Genomic DNA, 17472 nt, shown 5'->3' with positions numbered 1-17472 from the left:
GTCAGGTAGAGGGTATTGAGGGTACTGCTTTGAGTCAGGCATGATCCTTGCTCTCTTGGGAGGTCCTAATCTAGTGGAAATCCTACTCAACTGCAATAATGCTCTTCCAGCTAAATTCATGATTTTGACCTTTAAGCTTTTATGTGGTCGTTCCAAGGCTGTGGCTGGACAAAGCTGAGAGGGACCACATTGCATATAACTGGTGTCAAGGTGCGGGTAGGTGTGGCCTATCACTGTCTGGTGTCATTCCTAGAATTTAAGAGGCAAATTTGGGGTACCCCTCACAGGCTGGATGTTAAAGAAAGGCTTTGGTCACCAGGTTGGCATCACCAATATCCCGTTGTTTTTCTGCCTCTGTTGGCCAACAGGCACCGCGTGGGTGGATATAATCATTATACATTTATCTAAACCCATAGAACAGTGATTTTCAACCCATGTGCTGTGGTACACTCATATGCCAGACGAATTTTTAAATCATGGAACCCCTGACTATTTAGTCAGGAACACTGACCTTTTTTGCCTTAGATCGTCAAATTGAAAAATGACAACAGCCAATACAACAATAGCTGTCTCATGTAAATGAATCAAAATTATACCTATTTTTGTCAGATCTGGAAAAAATTACATAGGATGTGTACTGCAGAATTTTAATAATTAGTTTATGTGTGCCATGACATGAACAAGGTTGAAAATGGCTGCATTAGAATGTACAACACCAAGAGTGAACTTTGAACTATGAACTTTGGGTGATTATGATGTGTCAATGTAAATGATAAAAAAAATACCACTCTGGTAAGTGATGTTGATAATGAGGAAGGCTACTCAAGTGTGGCGGCAGGGGCCTGTGGGCAATCTCTGTACTCCCCTCTCCATTCTGTTTTAAACCTGGCACTGCTCTTAAAAGTTAAGGTATTTTTCAAAGTTTTTTTTTTTTAAATAAGAGGATAAGAAAAAATGTACCATGAAAATGCTACTCAAAATAAAACTGGAGCGTCTCTATTACTATTAGACAAGGTAGACTTCAGCACAAGGGAAGAGTGATAAAGAAGGCATTGCATAATTCTGGAAGGGTCAATTCATCCGAAAGACAGGGACCCTCAATGTGTGTACATCTAAAAACGGCATCGAAATATATGAAGGGAAATCTGACAGAGCTGGAAGGAGGAATAGACCTACATTTATACATGCAAACTTCAACCTTCTCTCAGAAATGGGTAGGGCAGGCAGACAGGGAATCATCCAATGACAGAGAAAATCTGAACACTGTCAACAAACTTGACCTCACTGACATTTATAGATGAATCCCCCAAATAGCAGCGGAATACTGCATTGTGTTCCAAAGGCACATTAAACAGTCACTAAGATCGTCCATATTGTGAGCCCTAGTAGAAACTCTGCCAAATGTAGAAGAATATTCTGTCTTTAATAAAAGTAAATTACAAGTCAGTGACAGAAAGATGTGGGAAATAGTCAAATAGTAAGGAATTAAATGGCACACTTCTAAGTAACCCAAAGAGGAAGTTTCCGAGGAAGTTGCAAGGAAGTTAGAAAATATTTTCCACTTAAAAAGAAAATAGAACAGCCATTGGTTTGGGGTGAAGTGCGGGGCGAGGGCCTGACTACACAGAATAGCACATGAGAATTTTAAGGGAAAGATGATGGAATTTTTCTCTCTTGATGATTATGGTGGTTGTTAGATAACTGTATTTATCAAAACCCAGAATTGTTAACCAAAGAAAAAATTTACTGTGTGTAAAAATATATACTTAAAAAATTTAAGTGTCTTTAAATGGAATACAGTTTTTTCTTGGAAATGATGTGTTTGGATGAGCTACTTGTCATAAGGCTAGTGAGTAATAAAAGAAGGAAGTATCAGTATTTTTCAGTCAGATGTTGGTATGATTCACGAGTAATCACTCACCTGGTTGGGATCTTCAAAGGAATAATAATATCTCTTTATAGAAGTTTTGATTTAAAAATCAGGGCTGATGTGGAAGAAATAGAATGCAAAATTAACATGATCCATTTTATATTCAAATGTAAGTGCACTTTTTGAACAAAATTATGCTCATTGAAAAATATCTATTGTTTAACATTAATTGAGCTGAAAAAAGTGAATTTTGCAAACCATAGCTGTCAACTAACGAAAGAAGGACATTTGCACCACAGGAGAAAAGAATAAGGTGGTATCAGTTTTGGAATAAAGTCTTCAGATATTTAATTTCTTTGAATAATGTTTGTAGTTTTCAGACTATAAATTTAATACTTCTTTTAAGTTTACTTATAGTATTTTAATTTTTGGTGTTATTGTAAATGTAATTTTTGCTTAATTTCATTTTTCCATTTTTCATCACCCCTGTATAGAAATGCAGTTGACATTTGTGTAAGGGTCTTATATCTTGCAATGGTCTTACTAGCTCATTAATTTTAATAATTTTTTAGTGGATTACTTAGGCTTAAATTTTTTTTAATATATAAGAGCATGTTGGCAAATAGAAATAGATTTACTTCTTGCTTTCTGATCTGGAGACCTCTTCTTTCATTTTGTACCCTAATTGTCCTGGCCAGAACCTCAGTACCATATTGAACGAAGTGGGGAGAGCAAGCATCCTTGCCTTGTTCCTGATACTGGGGTCAGAGCACCCAGCCTTTCTTTTTAAATATATTTTATTGATTATGCTATTACAGTTGTCCCATCCCCCACTTTATTCCCCCCAACCCTGCACACCCCCTCCCACCCGTATCCCACACTCCCCACCTTAGTTCATGTCCATGGTCGTCCATATAAGTTCTTTTGCTTCTCCACTTCCTATACTATTCTTAACCTCCCCCTGTCTGTTTTGTACCCAGTCTTTTCTCATTAATTACAATTTAGCTGTGGAGTTTTTGTAGATGTGCTTATCAGGTTGAAGTTCCCTCTGTTCCAAGCAGCGAGGAAGTTTGGCCTTACTCTGCCTTTTATTCTGCTCAGGCCCATGTGGACTGGATGGTGCCCACCTGCATGGGAGGGGCCATCCTCTTCACTCAGCGCACTGGTTCACACGCTGGTCTCTCCCGGAGACACCCTCACAGACACACCTAGAAATGATGTTTTGCCAGCTCTAAGGTCATCAGCTAGCACCGTCCGTTGGGTACGTAAAAGGAACCATCATATACCAACCAAGGCAACTGCAGCTTAAAGCAAGGCGAGGATTAGTGGTCTCTTCATCACCCATGCCTCTTTTCCCCTACAATTCGTCCTTCCTGAGCTGTAGCTGAGCTCAGGACTGGACATCATGAAAGAGCAGTGTGTCCCAATACCGCAGGGGACTCTCCGTTGCTCTGCTTTAAATGACACGTGTATGTAATGAGAATGAGACTTCTCTGATCTCCTCATGTGCCTGCTGAAATTCCAGGGACTTTATGCTCTAAAGAACAGTGTTTCTTGGTCATAGGTTTTGTAGTTACAATCCGCAGAAAACGATAATTGAACTTCCCCTAGCATAACTCCAACTTCTAGACAAATACCGAACCTGTTACAGGGAAGTTTTGGTTTCAGTCACTGTAATTGTTTACCAGCTACTTACAGAACTTGCTGCAGCTGGACTTTGTCTGTGTGGGGGGTGTGTGTGTGGGTGTGTGTGGGTGTGTGTGTGTGTCTGTGTGGGTGTGGGGGGGTGTGGGTATGGGGGAGGCGTTTTTCAGATTGCCGTAAAATAAACCTAGTTTAGTATTTTTAAAAACTTTTTAGACTTTTTTTCATATTTTAATAACTCTGAAATTGTAGGAGACCAATTTGTCTTGACCTGGCGCTCCCCTCTTGAGAGAGTGGCCAAGGCAGCAGACTCTGCTGGACAGAGTCTGCAACATGAAATCAGGAAGCATCTTAGCATCAATGCTATATCATGTCTTAATAAGCAGGGGCTTTTTCTTTCCTGTGACACATAAAATAATAATATATCTTAAAATTGATGGTGTGTGGTGGTTAAGTCTATATGTCAACCCGCCCGGGCCAGGGGTGCCCAGATCCTTGGCCAGACCTGGTTCTGGGTGTTGTCTGTGAGGGTAACATTCGAATCGGTAGAGCCAGTGAAGTAGGTGGCTTTCCCTGACGTGAGAGGCTGTCATTCCAAGACAGAACAGAAAGGCTAAGAGCGAAAGCTTGATCTGAGGCGTTAGTCTTTTCCGGCTTTCTGACTCGGACTGAAACGTTGGCTCTTCCTGGATCTCAAGCCTGCGAGCTGGCTTTTGGACTGGAATTACAGGTGGACTCTCCTGAGCCCCCAGCTTGCTGACTGCAGATCTTGGATTTGTCTCCACCATTACATAAGTGTGTATATATGAAGAGACAGAGAGAGATACGTATACATACCATTGGTTCTGTTCCTCTGGAGAACCCTAATACTGATGGGGTTCTAAATCCGATAAGATGTTGTAATTGTGGGTATCCTCGGTCCTTTCTGCTCAGAAGTCATGGTGGCTCTGGGGAGTGTTCACACCAGATAGAGTCGCGGGAGTTGATCTTTAAGTGAGAAGGTGCTGCTCTTGTATACCAGGGTAGCACTCTAAAATATTGCCAATAAAGTCTGATTCCAGGAGTGCTGATTCTCTGCTCAACAAGACGTAGGCTGATGATCAGTGTGGTTTCCTGGGTTATAATATTTGAGCAAAGAGCAGCGGCCTTCAAGTTCTAGTTTCCATAGAATTTGGGGCTAAGGTCAGGAAGCATCACATTCTGAAATAGAAATTAATGGCTTGATCTCAAGAGGTTTGCCAGCCAATAATTGACGTGTGTTGAGATAAGGCCCCGGGGCTCCTTACATTCAGTAAAGGGTCTCAGTGCCTCCCTGGGAAGGAAGTCCTCAGTAGAAAAAGATAACAAGACCAGCATAAGCTTAGTGTAGGGAAGATTACTTATCTCCCAGAAGAAAGGCTCGTGTGGCAGACTATTTCAGTGACTGCTATGAATTACTAGACGGTAAATGTTGAGAATTGGTACTTATCCTGTTCTGTTTATGGAAGCGAGAGACATGGTAACCTGGCAGGCCTGAGTATTCTCGTTCCTAGAAAAGCAGACGGAAGGAGATTTGACATTGGGGGGTGAACACACAATATAATGTACAGATGAAGTACTGAAGAATTGTGCACTTGAAACCTGTGTGATTTTATTAACCAATGTCACCCCAATAAATTTAATTTAAAAAAGAAAAGCAGACCCTGATGAAGTAAATGAGTGCCACATCACGCCTGTCACCCACCCTCCGTGTTGCGTTTAGATTCAGTGCTGACCAGTTAGCCTCCTGATTGTGTGTGCCCTTTACTGTGATCTGAGGCTGGGGGGCTTCAGGAGGTGCACCAATCTGGTATCACACAATAGACTGACACCAGGGGCATCTCAGCCACCTGGTCTGTGTGACTCAGTCCCCAAGGGCCCATCATCACATGCCTGTACCTGAGCATCCCCCGGGGCTCTGCTCAAATCGCCTGCCACCTTCTCTGTGCTGCCCCTGCCACAGAGCAGTCCCTTGAGAGACACGTGTCCCTCAAGGGCAGTGGCATTCCAGAGAACAAAAATAATGAACCTGACTGAGGAGACTGACAAAGCTGACTCAGGGATGGGCAGGGATGGACATTTAGGACAGAGAAGATCAGCCGGAGCAGAAGCCCAGAAGCAGGAATACAGCGAGTGTGAGTTTGGTTTGACGGGAACACAGTTGTGTGAGAGGACTCAGTAAGGTGTGCGTTGTGACCGGGCACGGTTCGTACTCAGAAATTCTCCATTGTAAAAGCAGCTGAGCCCTTGAATGTTTTAAAGTCACTCCATTTCAGTGGATCAGTACCAGACAGTGAGCCAAAGTTATCTTCCTGGTGGTCATACGGCCTAGGCAGGCTTTGGTAGCAGTCTGTGACGTTGAAAGGTCCATATAGTCTTTTGCCTCATTTCTAAGTCTGGGATAGTTTTCTTAACCAGAGGGGAAGAGAGCATGTGTGTGATAACAATAATGTTCAGGAAATACTTGAAGACCACAGATTACTGAGCTATATTTTAGGAGGGGAGGGAATCAAGACCATCAGAACAAAAAGACTTAAGAACAAAAAGGCTAAGAGGGATAGCTTGATCTGAGGTATTCATTAGTCTTTTCCGGCTTTTCCCATTTAATGGGATCAGTAATCCCGTCACCTGGAGAATCATCACAATATTTGCTGCTGACCTTTCCAAGACTTTTCCTGTACATCACATGACCAAAAAATATATGCCTCTGTGGTGTTTTTCATTTTGCAATAATGGGACCAGGCATCCAGGTCTTTCCTAACCTGCTTCTTTCCCTTAGTTTCCCCTGGAAGGTGTGTTCCTTGGTGCTGGGCCCCAGCGTCCTTCGTTAGGTCCTGGTCCTGTGTCCTGGGAGGCACCCCGAGCACCGGCGGTCATTGAGACCATGCTCTTCGTCTGTTTGCAGGCTGGCAGCCTCGATGGTTCCTCCTGTGCGGGGGGATATTATCCTATTACGATTCTCCCGAGGACGCCTGGAAAGGCTGCAAGGGGAGCATCCAAATGGCGGTGTGCGAAATTCAAGGTGAGAAGCCAAGAGAGCTGCGGGTTTTACCTTTCCTCTGTCCTCACCAAAATAAAAAAAGCTTTGGTCTCTGCATGCCTTTCACATGTAGTACATGCCTCTTCCATAGTACAGAAAAAAATGTGTAGCATTATGTCCCAAAAGAAAACTCTGCAATAAGGCCTAGAATTGCAGCCAGTTTGTACCAGGCAGTTGGTTAAGAGGGAGTCAAATGAGAGCAATGGGCCTCACCGCACCTTAGTGCTCGTTCCCGAGCCTCCTGCCCACCTGGGGCCAGTGGCCGTTGGCAAAGCTTGTTTAGATCTGTTTACTGCAGCATCGGACACTTCCGTGTTTAATTCAAGACACACACACTCCTCACCACCACCACACACTCAAAACAAAACAAGCAAAGCCCTAGCAGACCTGCAAATAGCTTGACTTCTTGGTTTTGGGAATCGTGAGACACACTGAGATGTGGTTCAGAAGCAGATTAGAAGGGAATTTGAGGGTTGGAGGCTAGTGGGCGGTGGGTAAAGGGGGGTGCAGTTTGCTCGTTTCTTCTTCTGAGGGCTCCGAGGGAATTCTCACACTTTCGCTCTGACTTGTGAAGGGAAGTAGAGAAGGAAAAACTTCATGTTCTTGATTGCTTTCCAGTAAACCCAAGGAGATAAAGAGCGCCCTCCTACTGGTTGGCACACAGGCCGTTTTCGACCTCAGAGCAGCTGACTTGACACACACAAGCTGAAGGAGTGACTCCTTCCCTATTCTGATAAAAGACCCAAAAGAGAATTGGATGATTTTTTTTTAGGCCCAAGTCTGGGTGTGACACCTGGGAGCCAGGGGCAGGTTTTCCCTCACCCTCGGCGGAGGGATCTGGGATGAGGCGAATAAGCTGGGGCGGGTAGTAAGGCTTCAGTGCCTGGCACCAGTTGAGCTCAGGAATCTGGGCGGGGGTGGGGCTACCCAGGGCGGGCTCCTCCAGGTCTCTGACCTAGCTCTGCCCTGCTCCCAGTTCATTCTGTAGACAACACACGCGTGGACCTGGTCATCCCCGGCGAGCAGTGTTTCTACCTGAAAGCCAGAAGTGTGGCAGAGAGACAGCGGTGGCTGGTAGCCCTGGGGTCCGCCAAGGCTTGCCTGACAGACAGTAGGACCCAGAAGGAAAAAGGCAAGTAGCAGTTGACCTCTGGTCTGAGGACCTTGGGAATCACCCACTGTCATCTCTGGGTCCCGAATTTACTATCTGGCTTCTGACCAGCTAGCCAGCTTCTGGTATCATGCAGGTGATGCAAAATACAGTGGAATTTAAACTGTGGTTTTTATCTCAGTCTTAGCACATCAGAATAGAGCTAGATTCAAGTCAAGGTTCCTGGCCTTCTGACCTCAGCACAGGTCACTTAATCTTTCTGATCCTCATTTCCGTAATATTTTAAAAAGAGGCAGTGACCTACATTAGGAGGATTACGACACGCATTAGTGATCACAGGAGGCCCTGTAGTACCCAGCCTGGCAGAGCTCACCTTTGATGAAGAGCAGCTGAGCCAGCAAAGCCTGGGATCAGGGAGCTTTCTGCAGTAACCCCCGCTTTTCCTCCCTTTCCCTGGGGCCTGATGGGAGCTTAATTGTCAGGTTGCTGCTGCTTACTGCTCATGACCTCGACACCCGTAGGTGTGAGAAGCATGGCACAGCCTTCTGTCTGGACCCAAGTGCAGGTGCCACGGCTTACTGCCTGAGCCCTGGTCGCCACCTTGCCAGCCAACTAGCTCTGTGTATACATACACCTGAAGATATCAGGGAGCGAGGAGGGCCTCTGGGAAAAAGTGTTTCAGGACACCTTTCTCATGACAGGTGTGGCAGATGTGCCTACCTCTTCAGGTATGGGCAGTAAAGTGGCCCCTTCGTTGGTGGTTTTGAATGCTACATTGAGACTAAACTCTAGACACTGTCAGCTTTGATTTGGATGTGGTGGTAACGTGCAGCATTTTTATGGAGAAGGAAACAGAGGCGGTAACGATGGTCACTGAGCCCTCAGCGCCAAGGTGGCTGGAGTGCCGAGCCAATAAGGGAGCAGCAGGTGCTCAGAGAGTGCTCTCAGTCCTGACAGGCGACGTGCTGGCCCGGTCCTCGGAGTTAATGAGCCACCTCATGAGTGGTAGTTGCACGCTGCAGAACACTGTTTCCTGGTTTCGAGCACTGTGCTGGCAGGGGAATAGCCGTGACCCCATGTCACACTTGGAGATAACTGGGGTGAAACTGAGACTAAAGCTCCGAACCCTGGACTCTGCTCCCGGTTGTAAAAGGTGGAACATTTATGTCATTTGAAGGGAAACCAGAATGTCTGCACCCAGCCGTGACACATGGATCAGAAGTACACTGTCTCCTCCTCCCTGTCCTGCTCATCAGGCCATTGTTGGCTCAAGAACTAACGTGGATGACTCAGACAGACTGGAGGCCCCCCTTTCTGTTTCTCTTGCTCCGTATCTTCACTGACACCTGTCTGTACCCACACTATACGCATCCAACTCAGGCGTAGGCTACATGCCCTACTCTCTGCATGGGGCACTAACGAGTAAATTATTTATTCATCTCAGTAATGACATACATCATCATCATGTTGTTCTTTAGAGTTTGCTGAAAACACTGAAAACTTGAAAACCAAAATGTCGGAACTAAGACTCTACTGTGACCTCCTTGTGCAGCAAGTGGAGAAAACAAAAGAAGTGACCACAGTGGGCGTGTCCAATTCCGAGGTAAAATATTGTTTCTCTCACCCATGTGGGAAGTGGTGCCGGATGTTGAGTACGGGTGATGCTTACTGTCACGTGATCCCTGACTATCTTGGATTTTACTTAAATGTGTGCACTTCAGCCTATGGAAACATGTAAGTTTCTAGAATGAATCCAGGACCGATTAATTGCCGACGTTTGGGACCTTTACACTCAGCACTGAGGTCCTCAAATACATCACTCCCAGCCCACACTGCTCTGTAAACAGCACCTCCTGGCACCTGCCTGGCAGAGCCCCTGCCGTAGGTGTGGCCACTCACGTGTCCCCCTCGTGTCTGTCAGTGCAGATCCGTCACCTTCAATGACACTGGTGACTGTTGTGCTTTAAGATAGACTAGTGCTTCCAAAGACGGAGACTAGCTTTTGTTTGCTCTTCAGCAGCAACGGTTGCCACTTTTCACATGTATGAATAAAATGGCCATTCACCCACCTAAGGTATATGTAAAAAGGTCTCTCTGGCGTTAAGTTCTGGACCAAATGGCTTACACTCACCAGAGCAGGTCTCTGCCTCTCTGCTCTCGGGGAGGTTAGAACCCAAACCAAGGCCCACAAAATGAAGGCTTTGCCAGTTGTAGCTGGTGGTTTTGTTACTTAGTTCTCTGACAGTGTGCTGCTAGTAGTGTGTGTGCTGGTAGTTTTTCCAATAAGGGTGATCGGACTCACTTTCATTCACTTCTTTCCGGGCTCTTATTCATCCAGCAATTGCCAATCATGTACAAGATACTCTGTTGGGATAAGGAAGGGGAGGGGCACCAAAAAAATTTCAGTCCTGTCCTTGGGGCGTTTATAGTCTGAAACAGTGATTTTCAACCTTTTTCATCTCATGGTGCACATAAATTAATTACTAAAATTCCTCAGCACACACAAAAATATATATTTTGCCGATCTGACCAAAAAAAGGTATAATTTTGATTCATTCACGCTGGATGACTATTACTGTGTTAGCTGTTGTCATTTTTTTTTAAATTTGACAGTCTAAGGCAAAAGAGGTCTGTGCCCCTGACTAAATAGTCAGATGTTTCATGTTTTAAAAATTCATGCAGCACACTGGTTGAAAATCACTGGTCTAGAGCAATTAATCATTAGCAATTAATTAATCCTGGATTCAGTTAGAGAGTCATATGCTTCCGTAGGCTGAAATACACACATTTATTCTCTGTCGAAGCAGTTTTGCCCCTCAGGAGATATATGGCAATGTCTGGAGATGTTGTTCTGGGAGAGTCCAGCATAGAGACTTAGTTAAGTTTCTGGTGACCTGAGGGGTAGCATGAGCAACTCCATCTTGGGCCCAGTCTGGTGGCTTTAACACTGCTAGGGTGTGGCCACTCCACTAGTCGGGTGTGACCTCAGTTTTCTGAGCAACACATTCATATCAATATCCAGAAGAAAAGCACACTGAACAAGTAAAATAACTTAGAAAAAAACCTGGTAAGATAGTCAAAACAATTCCAGTTGCTGAAACCTCTGAGACTCATCTGAACAGGAAGCCAGAAAGCCCATTCTGAAAGCAAACGTTGCATGATTCCTGGTTTCTAATGCTTCTGTTTTAGAACCTCATTTTCACTCGGGCAGTGGGAGACGTTTGTCCATGGATCCCACTGGTCTTCAGTCTCTGATTCCCTCTCTCATGTCTGCCACCTCTGTAGACTGGAAATTCGTGAGGGCCCCGTGCCCAGCACCTGTGTGGGCATGTAGTATTGTCATTTTTGGCCGGTGTGCTGGGTGAATGTGAAGGGTGGGACTGAGGGCAAGGCTTGTGTGTGGTTCATAGATAAAGTGGACTCACCCAGGCCCTTCCTTTTATAACTGATGCACATATTTGTCCTGCAAAATAGGTGGGAACATTATTATTATGATGCTGTGGATAAAAACCTCTAAGGACATTCCACCACTGGGCTTTTTCTTTTTTGGCAAGGTAAAGGAGTCTTCCATCTGGTTGTTTCTTAGGAGGGAATTGATGTGGGAACGCTGCTGAAATCAACGTGCAACACTTTTCTGAAGACCTTGGAAGAATGCATGCAGATTGCGAACGCAGCCTTCACCTCCGAGCTGCTCTATCGGACTCCGCCAGGGTCCCCGCAGCTGGCCATGCTCAAGTCCAGCAAGGTGAGAGCCCTGCACACCTAGCCCACAGTGGGGTGAATGAAAAGTGGAAATACTGAGAAGCGACATACTGAGCTGTGTTCCCTTTGGTGACTGATGAAGTCTTTTTTTAGTAGACTTTTTATACTCACTTTTATCTCCGCCCTCAGTCCCCCTATCCAGTCAGTTCCTTTCAGCAGTTTTACCTCCTAAATCTGTCCCTGTACCTAGCCTCTTCTCTCCAGCCCCCTGACCAATGAGTCTCTTTGAGAGTTGTGGTAGCCTTCTAACCAGTCACCTTCAGCCTGACCCTCGCAGGCAGCTGGACAGTATTCCCACTCACGCAGTGTACACTGGAGCCCTCTACTAGACCTTTCCGGGGCTCCCTCGTTGCCCCTCCCATATCCCCAGCTGTCTCTTTTGTTCTCAGTATCTGGCTTCAAAGTGTTAACTGATCATATCTGGGTGGTATGATCACATCTGGGTGCCATTTCCCAGGGCCAAGAATGCCCTCTGCCCTCTCTTCCCCTGGTTAGCACTTATTCATCCCTCATTATTTGATCTCTTCTTCCCCGAATCCCTAAATTGGGCTGAGGATTCCTCTTCTCTGCATACCTTTATTTCAGTCTTACTCTACAGTGAAATTACCTGAAGGGCAGGAACCCCATACTGTTTACTTTAAACTTCCAGTGTTTAATACGGGGCTGCATCATACTATGGTATTTATTGATGTTTAATGAGCATAACTGAAATTATAAGGGAGTGAAGCACTGAGGGTTTGGCTCTGATAATTAGGTCCTTCAAAGACCATCTTCTTTTTTGCTTAGAAATTTTGACACCCTCACTTGAATAAATATGAAGGGCTGGTTGGGAAGAATGACTGACTCCCTTCCTTTGGGAGGACCTAAAGTTGTTCCAAAACTGGAGCAGCGTGTGTTATGGTCATATTTATTTATCAGTTTCATGTGTGGTTGAATTAAATGTGCACTGTTGGAAGTATAGCATGTAAATTTCACTTCTGTGCTTTTTTTAAAGGTGAAGCATCCTATCGTACCGATTCATAATTCACTAGAAAGGTACAGTAGTATCTTTGGTTTTTCTTCCTTCTAAAAATAAAAGATAAAATAAGAGTATTTTGATTGTTTGATGGCTTTTCTCATGATTTAAGATGATACCAGAGGGAAACGGCACGCAGTTTTCCTCTTTTGGGGGAGCCCAGAGCAGCTGCAGACCTTCCTCCCACTCAGCAGCGACTGGCAGGGAGAGCGTTTGCATTTTTGGCCGTGGCCAAGGCTCTGACCCGTCACTGTAGTGACTTTTCGTCTCTCTGGTGAACTGAGGATTGGAGCTGCTTCTCTTGTGGAGGGACTGGGCTATGATCTAAGTGTGCTTTTATCCAGAAAGGCAGTGGTTTGGTTTTTTTTTTTATAAACAAAGTCTTAGGTAGCTTTACAGGTTGAGAAAAGAACGTACTATCAAAATCGAAACTATTTCTCCCTCAAAATATTCCTTTGATTTTAAAAAGGACACATTTACATAGTTATGTTCCTATTATTTGGGGTCCTTGTTCAGTTACTATTGGATATAAGCATTCCCATGTTTTGACTGAGTTGATATATTTGTCTTTTAAAGTTGTTGTGTAATATTTCATCTCTTTATGTACTATAGTTTGCTTCTTTAGTACAGGATTGTTCCCAACCTGGTTATTAAAATTTTTATTCCTGTCCTAAATATTTTTACTAAGAATTTTATACATTTTTTCCTTTTGAGATATTTCCTTAATATATGTTTTTATTGCTAAGTTGAAATATGATATTTCTTTAGAAAATAAATGTCTTTCTTGGTGTCATTATGTAGCTTGGACCCTTCCCCTTTATTTTTATTAGCAGAAAATTTTCATTCCGCTTTAGCTGGTCCTAAGCACTCATTTGCCCCTTTTAGAGACTTGGTCGGTTGCCCCACTTGTACCGTACATTGCCTTTTCCGTCACCCTGGAGAGCAACAGGTCCTCAGGATGTCATCTCTCCTCCCAGGTTTTATCTGTCACACATACTTAGCAGGAAAACTCTGCTCTGGTCACAGCATGTGGCTTCCGGACAGTTAGCTGCTGGGTAAACATGCAGAGGTGCCAGTGATTTTGAGGGCTGAGGAGAGAAAAAAGCTTGCAGGCAGAGGCAGAAGAGAATGAGAAAAGTGTTAAATGTGGTACCTGCACAAAGCTGACTGAAAAGGAAGGACAGGCAATGGCTACTTCCTGTTGCTGATGGGGAGTGGGGGTTTGAGCCCTAGGAGGGTACACGAAGAGCCTTGAGTGGCTCTTTGATTTCTCAGCTTCTGCCTGGAGACAGGAGGCAGAGACCAGGCTTGATTGAACAGCCCTGTTTAATCCATGTAAACCCTTCCCCCTCCCTCAGAATAAGATCTACCTGAACAATCTGTTTATGACCAAATAATTGGACCTTCTGACCTTTTCTTTTTAAAAAATTTCCAGGCAAATGGAGTTCAACAATTGTGAGAATGGATCTTTAAACATGGAAATAAATGATGATGAAGAAATCCTAATGAGAAACAAGAGTTCCTTTTATTTGAAATCTGCAGAGATCGATGGCAGCATATCAAGTGAGGAGAATACAGATGATAATGTAACAGGTAAAAACAAAGTTAAAGTCTGGAGCAAACCTCTGAACAACCTTAGGAGTTTGGGGGGTTGGTTCATTGTCCTTCATGGGACACGTGGTAGGAATTGAACTCAAGGCCACATACTAGGTAGCTCCTGGGGCAGATGTGTTAGCTGGGTGACAGGTCACTTGTCAGTCACCGTCTGACCAGGTGCTGGAGAGCAGGAGGAAGAGCTCCTGACTCTCCTCTCACTGGTCTTGGCCGAGACGTCCGTGGGCGGCAGTGCGCATTGCAGTCTGCGCCAACTTTTCAGAGAGCATGCCTGTTTATGTCACTGGCCAACTCTGAACCTCCAAGTCCTTTGAACTTGGACCATGGTATTGGACTGAAGAGTGTGTCAGGGGATGGCAGGTCAGGTTCCATCCTCCCGGCCTCTGCTGAGGCCTGACCCCGTCAGCATTCACTGGCCACCACCAGGCCTTCACCCGGCCTTCTCTGTGTTCATCAGGCCACAGTCTCTTTCAGACTTGCTAATTCCATTGGCTCCAACCACTGAAAACCACAACTGTAGCAGAGCTTTTAATTGTGTTATCAGTTTTTAATAACTATTTTGAAAATAAAGTGAAAAAAATTTTCCTCCTCATTTTCCTTGAAGAAAGAGACACCATTTTTCCCACCAAGTTGGGGAGAAAGAAGGTGTATTTTCATAACTTAATAGAAGGCATGTGATCCACCCATCACTGAAGTCTTGTCCCTTGGGTAAATAATAAAGATGGACAATTTCTCCCGAAATAGTATTATTGTTTGACCCATAATTGTACTTCTAAGAATTTGTCTGTAGGGAATAGTCAGATTTAAGGATAAATCTCTGGACAGGGATGTTCTTTATGACATGACCGTCGGTTCTCCTTATTCCTGGTATTTCTGTCCCACGATCATTGCAGACACTGAATTAGCAGATGCTGAACCATCGCTCCAAGAGGAAATCCAGGTTAGGTTCCTGCAAAGCCTCTGCCGACTGCTTTTGTCAATTGATCAATATACAGCCTTGTCATAGGTGTTTCTACTCAAAGACACCTTGTGTAAAATGTATCATTGATTCGGTGACATTGAGCACATGGCCAGTAGCTCTACAACTCCTGCGTGAACGAAGCTTATCTCACACACATACTTTCTCCATAAAGCACATCACAGCCTTCTTGTGCTTAGGAACACCAGACAGCACGGCACTCAGGGGCCCTTTCAAGCAGTGAAGTCAGCGACAAAACGCGCAAAACGTGGCACTAAAAAAACCCTTGTGTGCCACGTGGGAGCTGAAATGAGAAGGCAGAGGGTCACCTTGTTCAGCCTTAGATGGGAACATATATGTCAGGTGACTCATTTTTTCACCACTCTGCACATGTCCACAAATAACCGCAAAAGTGCTGAAAGCATTGGTTTTCAAATGACAGATAAACTTTAGCAAGTAGGCCAACTCACAAAGCCAGAATACATTGATGATGAGGATTCGCTGTTTCTAAAAGAGCAATACTAGAAACCACATAAATGCCCTCCACAAGAACAGGATGCAGTTTTGCATGACCATGGGAGTCATGGTTTGCAGAGCATTTAATAATAATGAAAATATTTTTGGTACATTGGTGAAAATACGCAAGACACAAATCTTCATATATCTAAACCCAGTTTGTTTGTGTGCATATGTATATATGTGTGTGTGTACAGTATTTCATTGATTTTTATTTCTGTGTACTTCTCTGCATTTTAGAAATGTTCAACAATGAATACATATGTATATTTTTGTAATAAGTAATGGGTTAGTAAGTAGCTTTGCTTTGCAGCCCAAGGTGAAGTAATGAAGGGAGAGCGAGAGGAAGACTTGGGAAATCACCACAACTCAGCACAGCGAGGGTCAAGCCCCTCGGGGAGCTCCCCAGAGTCCCACCAGGAAGAAGGCCAAGAAGTCATCCCAACTTTCTTCAGTACCATGAACACCAGGTACACTGTGCTCTCTGACACCCCGAACTTGGAGACCTTCCAGAAGATCCACCCTGAGGCTCCTTTCAGGGACAGTGTGTTCTGGCGGGATAGGGACGATGATGGGCCCAAGTTCCTGCTTTACTGCCTACCTTGTCTGACGCAGCGGGTGAGAAGGCATTAGACTGTGAGAGTGTATTCCGTGAACGCATTTTAGCTTGTTCTGAAGGATGATCTTTGGAAAATGATGTTCTCGTGAGACTGTATTATAATAGCAAAACAGTTGCTGGGGCTTAAGTGTGCCACATAGTCTGCCCTGTACAGGGGCAGCTGTTTTCATGACTGCCTCTGAATTGCACAGGGTGCTAATGTTGTGTTTGCTTTTTTTCTCCTTTTTATTACCACATTGCTTAGCTTTAGCGACATTGAACTTGTGGAAGACAGTGGCATTCCCACAGAAGCATTCTTGGCATCGTGCTATGCTGTGGTTCCAGTGCTGGGTAAGATTGCTGCACGGCCTTAAATTCATCAGCCTCCAGAACCTGTCTCACTGTGGCTGGTTCACATAGAGAGCCCAAACCATGTGAGCAGCGAGGCGGCCCTTCCCAGCTGCCTCTTCATATCACCAGCCCCATGCAGTGATAGTGTGTGGCCTGGAGCATTATTGCATATTCTCATTTCATAATTAAATATTGACCTTCAAGTAGTCTAACAAAAAAGAGGGAATTCCGTTTTCTAGAAGTCATAATTTAAAATGAAAGTGAAAGTCGTTGAGGAATAGACCTTCAAACCCATTGTACTATGTGAGAAATTTCACCAGCTAAAACTTTTTTTCAAAGGTCAAAAAATATAGAGGTATAACTTTATTTCAGTTCAAACCACATTTACTGTTATAGAGTCAGGAGTACTGGAATTGCTAACATGTTGAAATTTGCTACATGACCCATTTAACTCTGCATCTTTTTTTTTTAATCGTGGTATAACTTGCATAACTGAAGTGTTATGATTTAGTGAGTCTTGACAAATGCACCTGCTTATGTAACCCACGTCTCTGACAAGACTGAGAATGTTTTCATCACCCCAGCATGTTCCCTCTGCCACTCAGTCCCCAGCCTGTCACCCAGCCTGAGGCAACCGTTTTGCTGCTTTCTGTCACCATGGATTAGTTTTACCTGTTCTGAAATTTCATATGTATAAAACCATATAATGCACCCTTTTGCAGCTAGCTTTTGCTCTCACTATAATGTTTTTGTCCTTGTTTCATATATCAGCAGATCATTTCTTTTCAATGCCTTGTAGTCTATTAAATGATATAAGAATTTGCTTTTTCATTCTTCTGTTGATAGACATTCAAGTAGTTTTTTGTTTGGGGCTGTTATAAATGGAATTGCTCTGAACATTTTTGTGTCTGTGGGTGTACGTTTTCCTTTCTCTTGAGCCAGTACCAGGGCGTGGACTCAATGACTCCTAGGGTT

At 44.3% G+C, this 17472-nt stretch overlaps 1 protein-coding gene across 1 annotated transcript in view; it reads left to right on the top strand.

The window, feature by feature from the left end:
• Window positions 1–17472, top strand: part of PLEKHA8 (pleckstrin homology domain containing A8) — a 45806-nt gene that overhangs the window by 7170 nt on the left and 21164 nt on the right. Inside the window, exons 2-9 of the mRNA XM_037041220.1 lie at window positions 6438–6554; window positions 7549–7704; window positions 9162–9286; window positions 11270–11428; window positions 12440–12480; window positions 13896–14053; window positions 15862–16018; window positions 16412–16497. Coding sequence (XP_036897115.1) covers window positions 6438–6554; window positions 7549–7704; window positions 9162–9286; window positions 11270–11428; window positions 12440–12480; window positions 13896–14053; window positions 15862–16018; window positions 16412–16497 — 999 coding nt within the window. The remainder of the gene's footprint in view (window positions 1–6437; window positions 6555–7548; window positions 7705–9161; window positions 9287–11269; window positions 11429–12439; window positions 12481–13895; window positions 14054–15861; window positions 16019–16411; window positions 16498–17472) is intronic.

Source organism: Sturnira hondurensis, unplaced genomic scaffold (genome assembly GCF_014824575.4).
Source record: "Sturnira hondurensis isolate 20B ecotype Veracruz unplaced genomic scaffold, ASM1482457v3 Scaffold0002840, whole genome shotgun sequence".
NCBI classification, from domain to species: domain Eukaryota; kingdom Metazoa; phylum Chordata; class Mammalia; order Chiroptera; family Phyllostomidae; genus Sturnira; species Sturnira hondurensis.
The sequence above is the reverse complement of the archived record's forward strand: the minus strand, read 5'-3'. Positions and strand labels throughout refer to the sequence as shown.